This window comes from Ptychodera flava, chromosome 6, assembly GCF_041260155.1.
Source record: "Ptychodera flava strain L36383 chromosome 6, AS_Pfla_20210202, whole genome shotgun sequence".
NCBI classification, from domain to species: Eukaryota; Metazoa; Hemichordata; class Enteropneusta; family Ptychoderidae; genus Ptychodera; species Ptychodera flava.
Window position 1 is genome coordinate 42,079,451 of NC_091933.1, and position 20,381 is coordinate 42,099,831.

At 37.5% G+C, this 20,381-nt stretch overlaps 1 protein-coding gene across 3 annotated transcripts in view; it reads right to left on the bottom strand.

Annotated features, from left to right (window-relative positions):
• Positions 1–4,503: 4,503 nt before the first annotated feature.
• Positions 4,504–20,381, bottom strand: part of LOC139135834 (transcription cofactor vestigial-like protein 4) — a 72,310-nt gene continuing 56,432 nt past the window's right edge. For all 3 annotated transcript variants that reach the window (XM_070703573.1, XM_070703575.1, XM_070703574.1), the window contains 2 exons: positions 9,718–10,031; positions 4,504–9,348 (listed from right to left, as the gene is read on the bottom strand). In XM_070703573.1, the coding sequence (XP_070559674.1) occupies positions 9,098–9,348; positions 9,718–10,031 (565 nt within the window). In that variant the 3' untranslated portion in view covers positions 4,504–9,097. The remainder of the gene's footprint in view (positions 9,349–9,717; positions 10,032–20,381) is intronic.

Genomic DNA, 20,381 nt, shown 5'->3' on the forward strand with positions numbered 1-20,381 from the left:
AGTACCATTAGAAATTATATTCAAGTATAAAATGGTCAGCGCTCCAAACCTGTCCACGTAATTTGAACCCTTCTTGCTGGGGGTCAAATACCTTTTTTTTCAAATGCAATTTTTGTGGAAAGTGACAAATTTGTTTTACACTTTCAAATTACTGCTGTCACAGTAAGTTGTAACATTTTAATATTGATAAAAAAAGCAGTAAAACTTTATTTGCTATACAGAAAAACAGCCTCATGAGTGTTTCCTTTTTAATCATGCAGTTTTGATGAGGAAATATTGCACAACAAATAAATGTCTGACTGTATGCTGGTAAAGTCTTCAGAACTACACCCTTTCACCACAATGGTTTGACCCAAAACACATTGTTGTCAATGGTGACTGTTCAATTAGGATGAACAGGTTAGAATGTATCTCAAAACTGAAAGTAGATTGAAAAGTCTTGCCCAAACTTTGCTCAAGGAAATTTTAAACCAGTCTCTTTGAAGATCAAGAATAAGATTGACTCTTCTACAAACTTCAAGATTGAGTCCACCCAAACAGCAGACTGGCAAAATATTGAGAATCTGAAAAAACATTTTGCCTGAACTATCTTGCTCTTGAGGATGTATCTGCAGAATTCAGAGAATGCTGGACATTAGCTACTTTTCCTCTGCAAGGAATCTAATTTCTCTCCACTCAGCCAGCAATTGAAGGGGGAAAAAAATAGAACAATTAACGCCAAAGAGCTTGCCTAATTTTTTTTCATGGTATAATATTTTTCTGCCCGGAGCAAAAAGGATAAAATGACAAAGTAGCCAGGCGTAGTGTTTCGTTAAGACACAGTGAGATCACTTCAGTTTTGTAACGTTAGTACGAAACAGTAACGGCAAAGACACCAACAGTACAGCGAACACCCAGTTATTTCTGGATTTTCCATTACCATTCAGCATATACTTTTTCTGTCAAAAGATGCCTGGTATCTATAGATCCTGGTTTCATACTTCATGCATACAAGACCGTTTAACGCCATTGTTATGCAGTCAATGCAAACCTTGAATGCCTGAGAAATGCTCATCAGATTAGAGTTGCAGTTATCTTTACTGTTTGCTTTTTTGGGTTTTTTTTCAAAAATTTCATCCCAAGGCAATTTTTATGGTGCTATCAAGATGGGAAGCCGTTTTAAGTATTTGTTTTGACCTTAAATTCAATTGTGTGAACCCTATTTTTCTCTGGTATTTTATTTTTAACAGGAATGTTGAGATTGGAAATACTGCATGAAAAGTTTGGTGTTGGGTCACCGAGACATTAACTTTAAGGGCCTCTATTTTGAACCCTGCCGTGTGACCTACATCTTTTCCTTATCTGCTGACCCACATAACTCTCTTCTTTTATCAAGGAGCAATTCTAGGCTTGCAGTGTCACCAACAGTGTTCTTGCTGACAAAATGAACCCCTTTCGAGGTAGCTCCATCCAAATCGGGTCAAGGCTAACTGAGTCAAAAATACAGACAAGCCGATATCTGATCCTGGATGAGAAATTCACAGACAAATAGTAATTTGTCCAGATATGGCCATGCAGACAAGCTTTTGCTGTCACATGCTTGTCATTCTTGTCACTTAACCAAGTCGCAGTCTTTGTTCCAGGTTTCGTTGCAAAATCAAATTGCTCTCCCTGTGTCCTTTTTACCACAGATTATTTTCATGGTATGCAAAATATATCAACATTTATCCCCCAAAATGAACCAGTGAACTGAAATGGATGAGGGCGTATACTTCCCATCTGCATGATATTGAAATGCATTCTTATTATTGGCTTGGGGAAAATGTCAAGAATTTTTGGCCAAAAATTTTGGCGGGAAAATGCTGGCGACAACTCGGTTGGATCAATAATAACTTGGAATGTCAACATTTTTCATGCATGTTTTACAATGTAATTACCACATTGCAAGCATTCTGGGAGAAACACTTTCCCACAACACAACATGGCGTATTCTGTACCAAGGTCAACCAACTTTTGACACCATTTTCATGTCTCAAAGTTACAAAATGTCGGCAAAATTTTTACCCTGGTGATGTTAAATGGTTATAAACAGCAAACAGTATTTTGATACATAATCATAAGTATGGATGGCAAGCAATAACTCAGTTTGGGACCCTGCATTTCACATTAAGGTTCTAGTATGACTGATGTAGCCAATGGCGTAAGAAAAGTTGCTGACTTTGGACGTGTCAAATTTGGACTACTCACTTGTCACACAGATATGCAATGTGATGATACACACAATGCATGCTGGTTATATTTGTCTTCCATGTTCTGTGGTACATGTACGATGTCAAGTCATGGTATAAATTTGTAATTGCACCAATCAACAGTAAGGCAGTAATCGCCCTACCAGTAATCGCACATGTGAGCATTGTTTTGACATTGGAAGCTGTACTTGTCTCCCAATTCTATAAACTGTACTTTTGTGATTTCTTATGGCACTTGTAGTATTTTGTAGTACTAGTAACGTTCTTTTGAGATTTGTTGGTTAAGATGATTTGGTTCAAAAATCAACAATCACTGAAAAGATAAACTATAGAGTGATATGGAAATTGAGAAAATTTAACAAAAAAGGGGCACAACTATAAATGTGATGTATACCGAACTTATCTATCAAAGACGATCCCCTTAAAATTCACTGGGAAAATACTGGCAACTATTAGAAAGATTAACAGGAATTCTTTTTTGCCTATCATAATCGCAAAATGCAACCCCCCCCCCCCCCACCCTCCATTGCTTTGAGACACACACACCAATTCAACATATCTAGGTAGAATAATAGTCAGGATTACAGTGAATATCATATCAGAATCCTGATTCTCTATGATATCTTACAAGCTTAAACAGACCTTAATTCACACATTTTGAATGTCATCCATGACATCACGGACATCTTTACCTCAATAATTGAATTTACTGCCCTGGATTTTTTGACCTACATCTCTGGCTGTTCAAGCCACAAAGCGTGCAGCAGTGCATGGTGCTATACTGTTAACAGCTGCAAATGTGAAGTGTCAGAGAGGCCACCTGTACCAATGTTTCTACTGTTAAGGCGGAAACAATTAAATCATTTCAAAGGCATGGGAAAAGTCTGGTTATCATGTGACATGCACATGGCATACATATATTTGCCTCAATATTTGACCTGAAATATTTGATGATCCATGCATAGTGTCTTTCTAATGTGTCACATTCGTCGCCACTTGTTTGTCCATATTTACATAAAGATCATACACGTCTTCAACCACACTTGCTGCTCTCATAGGGATTTTGATGTTATTATTTCTATCAGAAACGTCCTATTCCAGATTGCATCCTTGAATCTGGTACATCAGTACCTGGTGTATTGCTTCATCTGCCCTGAAAGGGATTGATTCGAAAGACACATACAGAAGAGGAGATGTTGTAAGATCCAAATACAGCATGTGTACGTGTACGTACATACACTAAAATGGATATTATTGATACTGAATTGGTACAATGTCAGCTTCAGTAGCTTTCTTTTAATAACAAAGTGCTAATATGAAAGCTGGTTTGGTTTTAAGCTTCCTCCAATGAAGGAAAACAAATTCCTACGGCACTGGCAGATTCCTTAGTCTATGGATTCTTCCCATCAGGTTTTCTCATGGAATAGTGTGTCTCCCTATCACTCATGAAGTCCGTCCACAAATTCCACTCATTCACTCATGAAGTCTAGAAAATGATGTTTGAAAATAACTCTTCTAGAATACTGGAATTCAAGGTACATTTTTTCACTACAAGGTTGTCAGCGCAGTCTGTTTATGTCTTGTGAGCCAATACCTCTGACGGTGTCATTCTAGCTGTGTTCTGTTAGTTGAAGACAAAGTGTGTCATCAGAAGATGGAAGATATGTTGGCACAGGCATGAAAAAAGGAAATATATATACCCAGTGCACATCTCCGATGGGATTTGAAACAGTGCAGTTCAATCTACTGAAATATCGGACATGTTTTGGATGAAAAGTGTTTATTTCAGAACCCTCATGGTGGCTGTTGTCTCCGTCCTGTTGACAGTTACGTCTCATCAGAATTTTGATATGCACGTACTGGGCAAGTTCAGTGTGCCTTGAGATCAAGAGTGGATGACTTATCGCTCAATAGAAATATGGAATGAATTTTTTTCTCTTACATTAGATATTTTCAGGCCATTAATATGTCAGACATTCAGAGTATCTGTCACCATTTGCCTGCATGATTCGCCCTCTTTGAAAAATCTGTTGTGCATATCAAGAAGCAGTCTTTCTGACAAAAGATTTGTCATATACATATGTAAGAGTTCCAGATTGGCAATGCTGCAACATTCGAGTCTGGATTACGAGAACATCAATATTTTAAGAGAAAATGAATAATATGTATTGCAAAACTTGGTGTAGGATTTATTCCTATATCATTTTGACTGAAGCTGAAGTGGGGGGGGGGGGGGGGGAGGAGAAGGAATCATTAAAGGAGGCAAACACGTGGATGAGAGTGTAAACACAAATATAATTTTTATTGCATATCCAGTGTGTGCCATAACATGAAGGCAAAGACTGGAAATTAAAAAAACTTTGACACAACAGAAACAGAAACAATTGTTCCTCTCGTTCTCTAGAATCCACTCATGCACATCATGTTTTCTTTCCAATTTCCAAAGTAACAAAGAAAGACACTGTGAGAACCTTCCCACCTGGTAATTAAGTGGGTGGCCGTCATTTCAATAATTTCACATTTCATCAGGTGGTGATACCCCACACCTAAACACTTTGGAACAAACAGCTGGACTCACCAACTCTTGTGTGATGTACCAATTTGAAAGTGTCTGAAAATTTGGCACTTTATCTGACCCTCACACTACAAATGAGTAAGAGGTTTTTGTGGACAAGGTGGCAGTTACTTGGCCGAGAACCCCCTCTTAAAATCACCAAGTCTCTCATAGCTCATGGGAAGGCTTTCACAGTGCAGGCTTGTTGCCATGGTAACAAGTACTGATTGCATCTTTGATAACCAACACCAAAATCTTTTAATATTATTTTATATATATTTACAACAGATGTGATTGTTAGTGGTTTTTTAATATATATATATAGAATTTTTTAAAGATAACCTTATCTTTAGTAAAGTCAGTCATGTAAGAAAAGCTGTCATCTATTCCTTGTTTTGTTTGATAAAGTTACAGGATAAAAAGCTCTCAAATCTTAAATAGTGAAGCATGGTTACATTCCACAAAGACTTAATGGGAGGGCCAAATTTTGAAGTCCAAAGATAAAAGTTCAAGATTCAAGTTAATTCACATTCCCCTTCCCAAATCTTAACAGTTTTATTTTGTCCTGACATACAAAGACTTTTTTTTGGTAAAACCTGTCACTAACATCAGAATTTATATAAATGAGTGAAATTCAACCAATAGAGCTGTTTGCTATAACAAGTTTTGTGCTGAATATCAGACATTGCTGCTAGAAGTTCTGAGAAATTTTGTCAGTGTTGCATGCATGGTTTTTGTTGCAGCTTGTAGTATTTTCTAGTGTCCATTGTAAAATTCCCAGTTGCTTATTTACTTGTATTTTCTTCATTCTCAAATCGATAATTTCCACAATTGTAATCTAAATTTGTAGACAAACATTGATTTTTGCATAAGAATGAGCAAGTAATGACTTCATTTCCAAACAGCTCTAGTTGGAAGATACTTTTCTTTCAAGACTGCAGCTGTATCATGAAGTATGTCATCAACAAAGTAATTTTCTGACAAAAAAATAGAAAAGTCCAGATCACATGTCCATACAAACAAAGTGTGACAGCCACCTCAAGATAACTCGCATACATTAAGAACAAACATAACGATGTAAAATAATTCTATACCTCTCTTGCAAAAAACAATGAACAAAATTATTTACAGATAGAACAACTCTGCCTTGTTGCTATGGTGATAGAACCTCAACTGGGTTAGGTCCATGTGAAAACTCAAGTCAAAATACAATTTGTGAGGAGTCTGCAATAGGTATCTCCTACCAAACCAGACTTTACAAAGACAAGGCGTCATACTTTGGTAAATTTATTTCAAAGAAACTTGTGGCCGAGATGAATGTCCACAAGAACATATATCTCAAAGAGCTTTTATGTCAGAAGATGGAGCTAAGAGTTTTTATGTCAGAAGATAGAGCTTAAGGTAGTGACAAAAGCAGCTTACATCAACGAAAAACTATGAAGTGAAAGTTCCTGAAAGCGTGACAAACAAGCAAGGACTTTATGTCTATATTATAAAACCCACGATATTATTTCCTTTCTAAAGAGACGCAATTTTGAAAAAAATGTTTTGAAAATTTTGCATGAGTAGATATGGTATTTATAAGGCAATGTCATTTTGATAAGCATAGTGGAATCAGGAAAGGCGCCATCAACAATTGCGGTCTCCAGCCATTTCAAAATTTGTTTGTACAGTGAAAAGGCAAAACACCTCTGAATGGTAGGTTTCATTTGAAGTTATTGGGTTTTAAACATGGACAATTACAGCATAAGTGGGAAATGACTGTGGATTTCTTGGTCTGCTGGCATAATCATTCCTGACTGCATCCGAAGCTGAATGCAATTTGCATCAGACATTATAACACAGGGCAAGGCAATGTCTGAAGTATATTATGTTTGCACTGATAAAGAGGAAGAATACTATGTATGATGGTAAATGGGAAGCAATAAACACTTTTGTCAGGATAAGATATCAAGCCTTTTTTGTGAACAAAACTTACACAATACAAATGAAAGGAGTACTACCTGTTGTCATGGACACAATCACCGGGGAGAATAGAATTGAAAACAGAAGATTACTTTAAAATCATAGTTATTGTAGATTTCAGTGAGTATATATTTCAGCAGTCTCAAGATGAGCAAGATAAAGAAGACAGAGTATTTTAAAGAAAGAAACAAGAATGCAAAGTTTGAAATATAAACTGTAAATTTAAGTTCATGCAAAAGATATAAATATGCTACTTTTCAATAATTTTAAGCCTACAACTGATAAACCAGTGACTGGCATCCCAAGCATTTCTGATGATATCATTGCTTCTTATTTCTCCTCGCTTTCTCTCTAACCAAAGACATTTAATGCAGTGGTGAACAATAAAATTCAAGAAAAGAAAAGTGCCAATATGTACAGATTTCTCTAGAAGCAAGGACAGAATTGCCATGGGCATACAGCCAGTCTCTTTGTCTTGGAAACATGAGTAAGGAGAGGGCTAAATCAAATTGTCTAGGGGCAAGAATTTTAAATAAAGATAATTGACAGGAATCACGAATCATTAATTGTTAGTGTGTACAACTAACTGGATCAACACAGTGTTTCATGAAGAGCTACCAACCAAACACATCTGATAATTGTATTTTCCACATTTATGATGGTAAAGTCAAAACAACAGAACGGGATCAGTGCATCACTGATCATGAGGGTAGTAATAGAATGTACACAGAAAGAATCTGAAATAACTGCTGAGACTTGATGTAGTACGACAGTCATGCTCCAGACTTTTCATGCTGGATACAGCAGATAGGTATCATTATGGGGGGGGGGGGGGTCCCGATTGATGGTGTGGAAGAGATCGAGAATTTCAACCTCTGCAATAAGTCTTGCTGTCAGGGCATCAAGGTTGACAACTTAAAGAGAAACACTGTGTTTTCCGTCAGAAATTACATCAGACAATGCTTAGTTGATCAGCCAACAAGGGCTTTGTCACTGAAACAAACCTCATCCCATCCATCTAATTCAACGGCAGAGGACCATCCCTCTGTCTGAATGGGATGGCCCTATCTTTACCTGTAGTAGTGTTGTCTTCAATGGTATGGGTCTATTCCCTTAATTTGATAATCAATAATTCAAAAGCATAGCCCATAGAGTGAAACACTTGCAGGAGTCTGGTAAGGATAGTCAATGCAATCCCATCTGAAACTGACTATACACCGGAAGGCTAAGCTACTTTTACCCTTTCACCTCCAACTCTTTGGTATAACTCAAATGGTTTCCATAGAAAGGCTGACTTCTCCACGGAGACATGGGGGTGAAAGGGCTAAAAACCAGAAAATCAAAGAAAAAAGTGGCACCTATTATAAAGAGAATTTGCCAAGCGACATCAACGCCTGGCTATTTTGAAAATAGAATTGTTTTCAGATCATTTTTTGAATTGACATTCCACTATTCAGTCATACATCTCCATGGATACCAAATTTCTAGACATACCATCTATGCTTTACAACACACACTCTGGTTAAAATAAATGTGTTGTGCACAAACTCAAAAGCAAAATAATCTGGATTAAAATCTCTTTTGAAATATAATAACATGAATCTATTGAGAATCCAAACAAAATCTTAATATTCAGGAAACATAGTGTATGCACTGAACAAACTGTCTGGCATGTTCCACATTGATTCTCTATCTCTTTCATGACCATGTCACACACTTATCTCAATATTATAAACTATATAAAAGGGGGAAATATCCACAAAAAAAAAACTGAGAACAACATTCAATGCTGTAAAAAAACTTCTCCTGAAAATCCATTAAGAACAGAGCTCTTGAAAACTTTGATAAGATAAAATCAATCCTCATCTTGAAAATGTGTTGTAAACATTAAATATTTAAGCCATTTGTAATATTGACCACTTCACAGACAATTTCCCTCCATTTTTTTTTCCTCTGAAAGGATTTAGCATAGCTACGTGCATTGCATTGTGGGTTTTCTCATTCTCCACTGATTGTCTGGACACCTGCATAATACGACAAAGTTTCTGGCCAAAGTTTTCTGGTGAAACTAAAAAGAAAAAAGAACACAAATAGATGTACTTTTGGTCAGCATTGGGAAAATCTAAAGTACAGCAAGTATATAGACAAAGGTATGCTAACACCGAGCAAATGTAAATTTTGTTGCCATTACTACCGATAACAATATTGCAAATCTTTTTTCTTTTCTAAATCTTAGATTGTGAACCATTTCAAATGATAATAGGAAGGAAGTATGTACTCAAATGAGGAAAAATCGTCTCAAAGTGGTCAAGATTGAAAATGAAAATATGTTGAATAGAGTGCTGGTATTTTATATTGAAACCATTGATCTCTGTAGATTGACGTGATTGTTTGGCTTCGGTGACGCTGACTGCGTCTCGTGGTTTTTTGCTTCTGGGTTCTGCATCTGGATCCATTTCTCGCCCAGCGCCTGTGCGAAGTGGTCGTCAACGGTGCCCGTGATACTGATGGCATTTGATGGTTTGGACGACCAGTACTCTTCTTTGTAATCTTCACCTAGACTTCTCCTGAAGTGCTCATCTATTGCCGGGTCGCACATTCCTTGGTAAAAAACAAGTCCAACATCTTGTTGTTAGTAAAGTGAAATTCAATACCTGGGTATTTATTACTATTTGTGTACTTACATTCTTGAGAATATGAATTTACTTTACATTTCTGCAGATGATCGATATCAGTGCGTTTGATAGACAAAATGGACACATTAGCTCTCAATACTTTTACTTTTGCTCCACTGTCAAATGGTGTGACAGAGAACTTTTGTACAGGTAAAATATATGTGCCAAGTTAAATTTTTATACTGTCAGATAAAAACTCTGATCAGTGGACATAAGATATCAAGCCTTTGTAAGACAATGATTTCTCTCAAATTCATGGGAGACATTACACCACAGTTGGTAATACCAAACTTACCTGTTGCACAGGTGACCTCTCTCCTCTGGTTGCCTTTCGTACTGGAAGTGAATTCGCCATTGCTGTTTCTTGCCGCATTTGCATTGTTCTCGCGTACAACTTGCGGCGGGGGCGCACATGCTATCACCGATGGCCTCATCATCTGTTGTGTACTGGTTGTCATAGTGAGGGCTGGATGATTGTTGTTGTTGTTGTTGGCAACGACAGCTGGGTTGATTGTGCCTGTCCTGGGTTCCCCTATGGCAGATTCTGGCAACGTGGTCATGCTGTGAAGACAGTGACTATTGGGGTATTCTTTGACTGTGGACAAGACTCTGTGATTAATAAAAGAAAAACAAAAACTGTATGATCAGATATGAGAGCCATATGTGAAGACAGCTTAGTTTCATTACATCTCCAATCCCCCACAAAGACATTTGTGCCCTACAAGTGCACAAAAATCTACAAATTTGCCATGGGACATCTTGAGAGGAATGGGGTTTCAGTCTAATGGGGGTTTCTTGTACAGCTGCAGGGTCAACTTGACCTTCTCACTGAGTGTAGATTTTTGTTTACACTACATCACATGCTGTTGAAGCCAGAACAAGCCTTCAAGCTTCCAGGCAAGTATATCATATCAAATATCATACTGTACCACCCCATAAGTCTGATCATAACTTTCATCCTTTTTTTCGCTAAATTGCATTCCTCCCAACCTCCATCCACACACAACCCTTGAGACTCCCTCCCTCCCTTCTGATGTACATGTAGCAGTCCTCTTTTTCACACAAAACAACAGGATTGGGCTAAACCACGAAGGGTGAATGGATTACAATTAAAGAAGTCTTGTGTCTACTAGTCTACCTGTTCTTTGAATGTTGGTTTATACACAGAACTTTCAGTGCAGTACACAGCCGCAAAGTTGTTTTATATTGCAACATAATATGTTCTGGCAAACATAAAAAGACCAAGCACTAATAAATGGACCAGGATCACTATCCCAGACTTTACTACAGTACTTAAAGCCAGACCTAAAAGAATCAATGATGGAGTGCGGCACCTGTTCATCCCAACAAATGGACAATAACTAGCCCCAGTGTCAATATACAAGGGAAGAGGTTGGTCTTTTTGCCAATTCTATGAATGCCAACACTAATCCCGCTGGGTAGAAAAACAAAAATGTCTAACCTGTTCCCACAGATAGCTGTACACAGAGAGAGAGAGAGAATGGAGGCCAAATGGACAGTGCCAATCAGAAGCAAATCCCACCGGCACTGACATGGATGAGCTGCTGGTGCTGTGTGCCACTGTGGCAACCCCTGGTAACAGTCCCACAACCTTTCACACTGTAAACACCAAACTGGCTCACATTAGGGAGAAGTAAGACAGTGGTGTTGAAAGCATCATCTATTATGAAACATCCACCATAAACACTGTCAAAATATATTAATGGATAATTTTACAGAGAAAAGAAGCTCAGGCACTGAAAAGGCTGATGACTTCTAGAATATTTTCATCTTCTACCCAATACCACATACCATAAACTGCCCTTTACTTCCCACGTGTAATGGTATTGGCCACACAGAATAGAAATAGTGTTTATCGAGCAGAAAACTGAGAAAGTGACCCAATCAGTAGAAAAGTCGTTCCATAGGTCACATTAGTTGTAGTCATAAAATCAGACGTTTTCTGTAATAAAAACTTTCTCTTATGGAGTCACGTTTGGCACCAGATTTTGTTTACATGTGTGTACATAGCACTGTAAACAACAATTTGTCCAAAAATGTCACAAATTATAAATAATATCCTGAAATGCTTTGTGCATCTGGTAGTCGTCGCACCAATGAAAACAGACTACACTGAATTCTGACTGAATCTGGCACTTCAGACAGATTTGCACTCACTTGATTAGCTGCTTCCTTTAAACATCACGGCGGACTATAAATTTCTGCCAAATGGTATGTTATCATTTATGGATACAAAAGCAAATTAATCCTTGCCACAAGGCTTTTGGGATTCACAAAGATCAAACTGATTATATGTACACCACCCTCAAAACTCATTAAAAGTACTTTGAAAATACATCAGCTCTTAATAGTTCACTGCATTTATTTCAGATTACTGATACACATTCCATATATTTTATAGCCCAAGGCTACAAAATGAACTAATTTTTTTAATTGACTTTCCTAACAGAATTAGCAAACTGCAACAGTAATACTTTCTAACCATAATCTCTGATAATATTCACAGCCGACAGCAGTATCATGTGCTGAGAATTAGACCATCAGAGATATTTTGCGAATGGCTACACCACGGGGTAAATCATTTAACCTGTTAATCTTCACGTCCTCAGTGGTAGTTCTGCGTCTGGTTGTGCAGTAACAATGGGAATACTGAATTACACAAGGCTGCTCCTGGTTTAAAGGTCAGAACAATGTGCCATTACATTTTGTGAGAATTTGCATGCTGTCACGTTGGATTTGCAAAGCTTCAATCAATAGTGTTTCACCATTTTCAGGCGCTCTGAGGGAGATGTGAACAGTTTCTGTACAAAATAGTCACTTATCATACAGTACTGACCCAAATTTCTGAGATGTCTATGAAATTCAATATTTCTGTTTAGATTCAGAAGTACACTGTACACATTGACACGACACTAGTCCACTTTTCAGCTGACTTTGTTTTTGAAGAATCTCTGTGCCATAGCGTGACAAGTTCAACGTACTTTACAACTTCTTTTTCATGTTTAAACTCAAAAAGTTGGTTCTAGTTTCATCGTTTCTTGCAAAAAGCTCAGAAGCTAAAACAAGTTGCATGGTGGTTGAAAAATCTGTTTTCATGTTCTGGAGCTGCCAGCTTTCCACACTGCATTGTTCACATATTCTGTTCAGTTTTCTCATAAACACTCTCCATCCTAGGCAATCCACATTTTTAACATTATGGATCGAACAAAATAACAAGAGTGTGTTGGTGGCTGTCAACCACCTGATTGCTCCATCAGATGAAAATGATAACATGTTGTTATACACTTGTTCCATGACTGTTTACTTATCTTTACTAGCAATACAATCACATTATCATTGGAATCTTCCACTGTCAAGCTGTTCTGTTTGTTTGTTTTTTTGTTTTTGTTTTCTCCAGACGGCAGAATGTGAAACTGTTTGAAAACTGAACCTGCATAGGGCCCCTTAGAAGAACTCTAGGCTGTGTGTAACTCCAGCAATCTGTGGAATGAAGCTCTGCTAATACAGTAGAAAGAGCTGACAAATAGCTGGCATACTCCGTTCAGATAGCATGGCTTGTCTTTAATGATCCGAACATGCACAACATCACGCGCTGATGAAATAATGTCTGGCAATATATGGCCGCACTTTGTAAGAGTGACGTGACCCATAACACAGCAATAGTCAAACCACTCCTATTTCCTACTTCCTCCTCCTCACACCCCCCCCCTCCCAAAAAAACCCGCATTTACACATTTCACCAAACATGTGTTAGTCAATTTATGTGTTTGGGATAACTGGAACTGCTAAATGTTGGGCCACTAATTATGCATTCACAGGCAGGCACACACATTTGAGAATTCGAAAATTTTAGTGTTCAAATTGGTTGATCAGATGTACCGGTATATGAGGGCGTAGTCATCCTATTTATGTTATATACTTATTGAAGGGTTGATTTAACAGAATAATGGATATATGTCATATTGGTATGCATTAAACAGGGATGAGCAAATGTATTGGAGATCCATGTATTGTCCTTGTATCAACTTTGAATGAAATCGGCCAGGTATATCCACATAATGCTTTCAGACATTAATAAAATGGAAACAAAATGGCTGCCAAACGACCACATTGGATTATACATCAAAATCAATCGACATGCATATGCACGACAGAGTGTTTTATTTTGTGTCCTTGCATATGTCTGAGATATCAGCGCGTAGTGTGCCACATGTACGTAATGCAATCTATAAGTCCCAAACAGACAACTAATAACACACAAGTTTGTTTAGATGTCTGGTTGGTCTAGCAATATTAAGAGATAGAGATATGGAACCACCTACTAAGGCATTATGGGTAACTTTAAAAACAAACATCCATACAACACAGCTTAGCATGGGTTTAATGTCAACACAATCCTCTGCATCAATGCAACTTTCAAATCGACAGCTTTCCATAAAAAAATTGGCTTGTGGTACGGTATATCGGCACTACAGGTTAAAACCTGAAAGTTCTAAAGACACTATTTCCCAGCATGTTTATCTTGTTGTCACAGTTCAGTACGAAGATAGCAGCTATTAAAGTGAGAGAACAGTTTCCACTGAAGTATTTGAGATAAAAGTTGTTCGATCTCATTTTAATTTCTTCCAATGACTTTTATATCAATTGGTATTAGCAAGGTCATTGTCCTGTGATATGTCGTCTGTAATACAATATTGTTGTCATAAATTGTCACGGGCCTCTGTAGTTTGAGATTTTGTAGCAAGAGACAGTTTTTAAGGTTGAATCCAAACTGTTATAAGTGAGCTTACACCACCTTGCCACAGGATATCATATCAAAATTAATGTAAAATCATTATATCAGAAAAAATTGGATTAAAATACTGCATGACTCCATGTAAAATTAATAAACTAGAACATCATCACTCGACTGATAACAATAATTCATCCTACCTAATTAGCCCTCAGAAGAAATTTGATCCTCTCCTCAACTCACTGGCCAATGCGGTCAAGAAATGGGATGGTTTATACCACTTGTTTATGTTATAGAAAATTGTGTTGTTTGCTTCTGAAAACTCTGAAAAACTTTCTAGAAATATGCATATCTAGGATAGACAAAGACATGCAAATACAGGTGAGGGAGGGCTAAATACCTGGGATTGAAAGTTTTACTCTTAATAATAAGGGTGTCAAATGTTAAAATGCATGAGATATATTCTATTAGTAAGGAGCCTTTCTGCAGTTTTGGTATGGTACCTAAAAGATTACTTTAGACACCATACCAAAGGTACGGACAAGTTCTGGACTGATATTCTGCTTGGTATGAATTTAGGTTCGGTTTATAGGGGTGGACTTTGAAATGCAGTCTTCCAGATTCTGAACTCAGTTGATCCAGATTTCCAAGGTCAATCACAAATAGTTGTCATGTTCCGAGAGCTTGGTTGCCTCATTACTGCCGAGATGACGGAATAAGCCGAAGAAGACAAAGCGGGTTATTCATTCCTGCCGTGTTTCGGAACACAAAGCAAGGAATCTTACCTATTGCTAAGTGTTTAGGGTGTAGGCTCCTATGAAGTAGCAAAAACAGTTAAGATGGAAGCCTGTCGTCGTATTTCATGCTGCCATGTGGGGGAAATGCTGCAACAGCTGGCTATGAGCTATGTGTGACAAATTGGACAACTCTGCATCCATGTAGCAATGGTCAGTGACCTGTAACTTCATCACTGACTTCAATGCATATTGGATAAGTCTGCCAGCTTCTTGCTTTGTATGTGTATCGCATGGACATTGAAAAATTGGCTGGATGTCACAGCTCAACTGATCGGTATAGTTGTTGGAAAGTCTGTTGGTTCAGCTGATCTGGCTTCATTTTCCAATCAAATTTCTGCTCTGGATTTGCTGAATTCTAACACGGTTGCATTGTTGCACTTGGTGATCAATACATTCAATATGACAAAGCACAGATCTGCAAAATCATAAGTTCTAAAACGTGATGTTGAATAAAGTCAGTCAAAGCCCTGAATGCAAAAAAATAAAAAATAAAAAATTTGTCCCGATTAACATCCTACCTCCTGAATCTCAAGCCATTTCTCACAACAGGTGCAGTTAGGGAATGAATGATTTGTTGCCTACAATTTTCATGCATCAAATGGAAGTAGAGGAGTCAATGCTTTGTGATATTTTGGTATACATGTAAGTCTGTATAAGCACAGACATTTGCTAATGATATATTCAAAGAAATTTAACTTCAGGTACCACTAACCACCAACCCAAACAAGACAAGTTCCAAAGATTCCAAACACTGACTCCTGCATACAGAGAAGTGTGGCAAATTTCAAATAAACCTCCAAAAACTTAAACTTGACATAGAACCAGAGCTGCCGATGAGAATTTTTGGCACAGTGTTGGAAGCTGAAGATGTAAAAACTGTCTGCTTCCCAACAATCCTCTATACCTGCATTTGATAGGATTGATGGATTCAACACATGGTATTTGGGCACATCAACTCTCACACAATGAGAAAGTCAATTCACACAAATTAGAAACAGTACTCAACATGATGTGACTTGTAATATTTTCCACTGTAAATCCTTCTGAACAGACTCTGTAGAGAGCCACTGCAAAGTGTTCCTGCTGTTGATCTCATTGAAGTTCATTTCCGAACTTTGATCACACTAATACAAATGTATACAGTGTAGAACCTGTTGAGTTCAAGTACAGTTTTCCTTTCCATGTCTGACTCAAGCAAAGCCCTGCCCTGTGCTGTCTTGGAAAAGACACAATACCTTTTGAAAACCTATATTATCCATCAGTTTTACCCTCATTATGCATGGTAAGTGAATTTAACAACTGACAAGGTGATCAGTCAGCATAAATACATTATATGTGTCATTGTAAATGGCATGAAATGATGTCTGTTCTGTTTTTCTCACTTTCAAAGGTTGTATGTGGCACAGAAAGGTATGTTATCAAATTTGAGAGGAAACCAAATACATTTGGATACTGATAAAGTTCTACTGCAATATTAAAAGGATAATGGTTTGCGTTTGGACACATGTATTCATCAGCATTTTAGTGATTCACCACTTTGTTGAAACACTGATCAGAGCATTGAAGTGTTTAGTGCATCCACAGACACAATATCAGGAATCACTGCAGCAGTCTGTATCCCTTCAAGTCCTCATCTTTTCATTTCTCTATTCTCCCTCAAAAACTTGACGACAGATCTCTGACTTGCATATTCTCTTTACGGTCTGTTTTACACTGGAACACGTGCCGAGTGGTTTGCCAGCATCATCATCCTCCTCCGAGCATTAATCATGTTTTCACAAAAACTGAATCCATATGTACTTGCATATTTCCTGCTTTTTGGCTTCCTTCCAGTTGTTGGATATTGTCAGAGTTGAGAAGTACGGTATAGAGACACCCTATCAATCACAGTCCGTCAACGGCTACCGTATACCATATACCCTAAACATGTGTTGCCAACTGAAATACATCGGCCACCAGAATCAAACATTAAGAGGCACTGTAGTCAATACTGCAAGTTTCCTTTTGAGAAATTGGCATAGTCCTCTTTTCCTCATTGAATCACCTCATTACGCACTGTAGATAGTTTTTGATGACTGCTGTAATGAGCTGAGCTAAAAAAATTCATATATCCTTCCGTCCAAAGCCACGTTATCGGTACATCAACATGCAAGTGACTGACTATAAGTTAGAGTGCTCACCTGGAGAGTTCATGAATTGGCTACCTGTGGATTCCTAAGATTTTGACCAGTAAGTGGTCAAAGATATCAAATAATAGTAAAGACTCTATTTGAGGTCTGCAACTAGTAAAACGGTTTTAATAAAATGAAAAAAAAAATCCATCAACTTAAAGAAAGTATATGAGACACTTGACAAAATTTCATAAAGATTTTGTTTAGAGTTCAAAACTGAAAATTCAAAATGATTGATACAAACGTTGTAAAATGGCCATGCAAAATATAAACACATACACGCATCTGTTTGTATATTGCAAAGTCATTTTACTGCAAGGCATCAGAAACCTGTACCAAGATCATTTCAACCGGTCAGTAAAAGTGAGGGTTATGAACTGCCTGATGGGGATATAATCTTGCCTTGCCAGCCTGCAAGTGATTGCAAATCACAAAGTCAAGATGACAAAACACATACCATGCCTGGTGTGCAGTTTTTTTAAGTCAAGGCCTAGAATGAATCATGGAAGACTGTTACATGTAATAATTAAGTTTTGATTAAACTAGAATGAAAGTAAAGTTAACTCATGTTGGTCTTTGAGACATAACACGCAATCAAAGAGATACAGCACACTGCAGTTTTGAAATTCTGATGAAAGAAGATGAATTGTATAGATCATCAAGCTCTGATCCAGGGGTCAATATAGGTCAACTCATAATCCCTGCATTGGTTGGTTTTATGAGAAGCCAGGCTGATGCAGAGCAGACTTTCAAAATTATGAATTTTTACAACTGTACACAGCTAGGCGACCCCTGGGTCTAGGCTAAGTGAAACCAAACGGCTTATACAGTTACTTGGTGAACCACTGCACTGTATTTGGAGACATTGAAACCAAACTGGTGTTGTACATGACTGTAGCCATATGTCACAGCGATGAAACGGCGATAAAACCAACAGATACTGCCTCATAAATCCCGCTTCACGTTCCTCCGTACCGAACAGCTGCAAGTATTATCACGTCACACTGACCATTATCAATTTGTTAAAATGTGCTTTACTGTGCTCATATTGTTTGAAAAAATCTTAATCTTCCTCGACAAGGACAATAGTGACGCAAGTTTAAGCTGAAAAGTTTAAAGCTGCCACATATATTCCAACTGAAGGACATAAGTCTGCATATATCTCTTTCATTCACGGATTCATCTCACTTTTTCTCTCTCTTTTTCAATTGTTTTATCTACCTTGCAGATTGGCATAAACCTGCAGCTGGCTAACTCATGATCCATACCTTTTATGTGTCCCTTAGTCACAGTTCATCAGGTTGCGTCCATCACTTGGAAAAGGACGGTCTTTGGAGTATAATAATTTAACAGGCAAAATAAAACAGTCAACTTCAAAATAATGCACGTTCTCAAGGATCTATTGATAACATACATGAATCATAGATGTTAACTATCATTATATTGGTGAATTATCATAATTTCCTGTTTTTTTAAGAAGATGAATTCTTTTTTGTGAAGAAGTGGAGTGTATATGATTCCCTGCAGAAGAACACACATCATGAACATGCCCTAAAATCCACTGTTGTAACTACTGTATTCAGATTAGACACCAACAAGGCGACTACAACTGCAACATCAAATGCAAACAGAGAATAATTATTGCCTGTACTTACACAAAGAATCCACAACAAAAACTTCATATTCTATGTCAAATTTTTGCTGTCACTTACAGTGAGAAGTTCAGATATAAAACAGCGTTTTTTTATGTTAATATTTCGGCATCTGAACAGTCTCTGAATAAGACGACTACTAACATTGGCTAAATATTCTAATATGTTGTCTTGCAAATATGATGTGATTATCTGGACAGAATGGAATGTTGGATATCATATAAAGCATTATCATGACTGTTACTTCCTTTTGCAATTGTACAGAGCAATCCTGACTTACAAAATATTAATCAGAAATATTTGGGATGAATTTCTGTGCTCCCCTAAACATATGGCAAGGATTGTTAATATTTTCAAAAGGCACCGGTAATGTGCCAGGAGTTGAAGGCCAATGCAGGACTTGCAGGTTTGGACTCATGACACGAGTAGTTGAGTATTTACAAGATTCAGACCATAGATGGTGCTGATATCAAACTTTTATCAGTTCCATCATTCAATATTCTGCCAATCTGCCACAGAATATCTGTGGGGGTGTAACACACTGACAGCATAAATGACAGCTTGATATTACGGTCGACAACAACAACAGAGACTAGCAAAAGATTACTGATGTTCTCGCCAGTCTCCAAACAGATAAGGTTACCATAACAATTTCAGTAATTATGGAATTCATGTTTTAAAATTGGATGGGTATGAGCCAGCTAGAAACCAAACAACTTTCATTCCAATTAGCAAATAACACAGACTTCACAGCAGATACGCATATCATTCAAAATTGAGAACCTTCAAATGACAGGGTTCATCATGACAAGCAACAGGTGACCACACGGATTGTATATCTCTTATTTTTTAATGCGAACAGAAGGACCATCAGCAATTAAATAGAAAATGACAGCATATAATATCTTTATGAAAGGATGTTGTACTCGGCGGGATTCCACTGAGAGATAAGAGTGCAATATTCTGGAATGACAAGCTGATGACCTGTGAATGGATGATGGTCAGGTCTCACAAAAAGAATTTAAAGAAAAAATCATGCATTGAGTTGCAAAAATCAAAGTGCAGTTCTCTGTAGCTGCTAGCACAACAGAAAAACTATTTTGCAAACCTTAGATAATTATCAGTGTTTTTGCTAAGGTTGGGGAATATTGGTAAATGATTTGGGAACCCTGGTAACATTGCTGCTGTCCCTCTATTTGACTGCATTGATATAACAAGGGGAACCCCGGTAACATTTACCTGCTTACCGCCCTTAACAAAACACCAATGGTTCTACTCCGGAATAAAAAGGATGCGATGCATTCTACAGACTCAGTACGCCCAAATAATCACTTGATGCCGGTACAAACAAACCCATATGTGTACTAACGCGTATGGAAATACACATACGTCTATGAGCGTTTGCGCACATGGCTTTTATTTGTACCGTGGTTGATTCGAATTCCGGGTTTGGCCTATTATGATACATCTTTTGAACAAAGACTAATTTCCATGTTGATAAAGATGGACTTAAAAATATTCTATTTTTCGCTTGATTTTCCCGTTGGCCTATTCTATACAAGTAAATGTATAAACTGATTCAATTA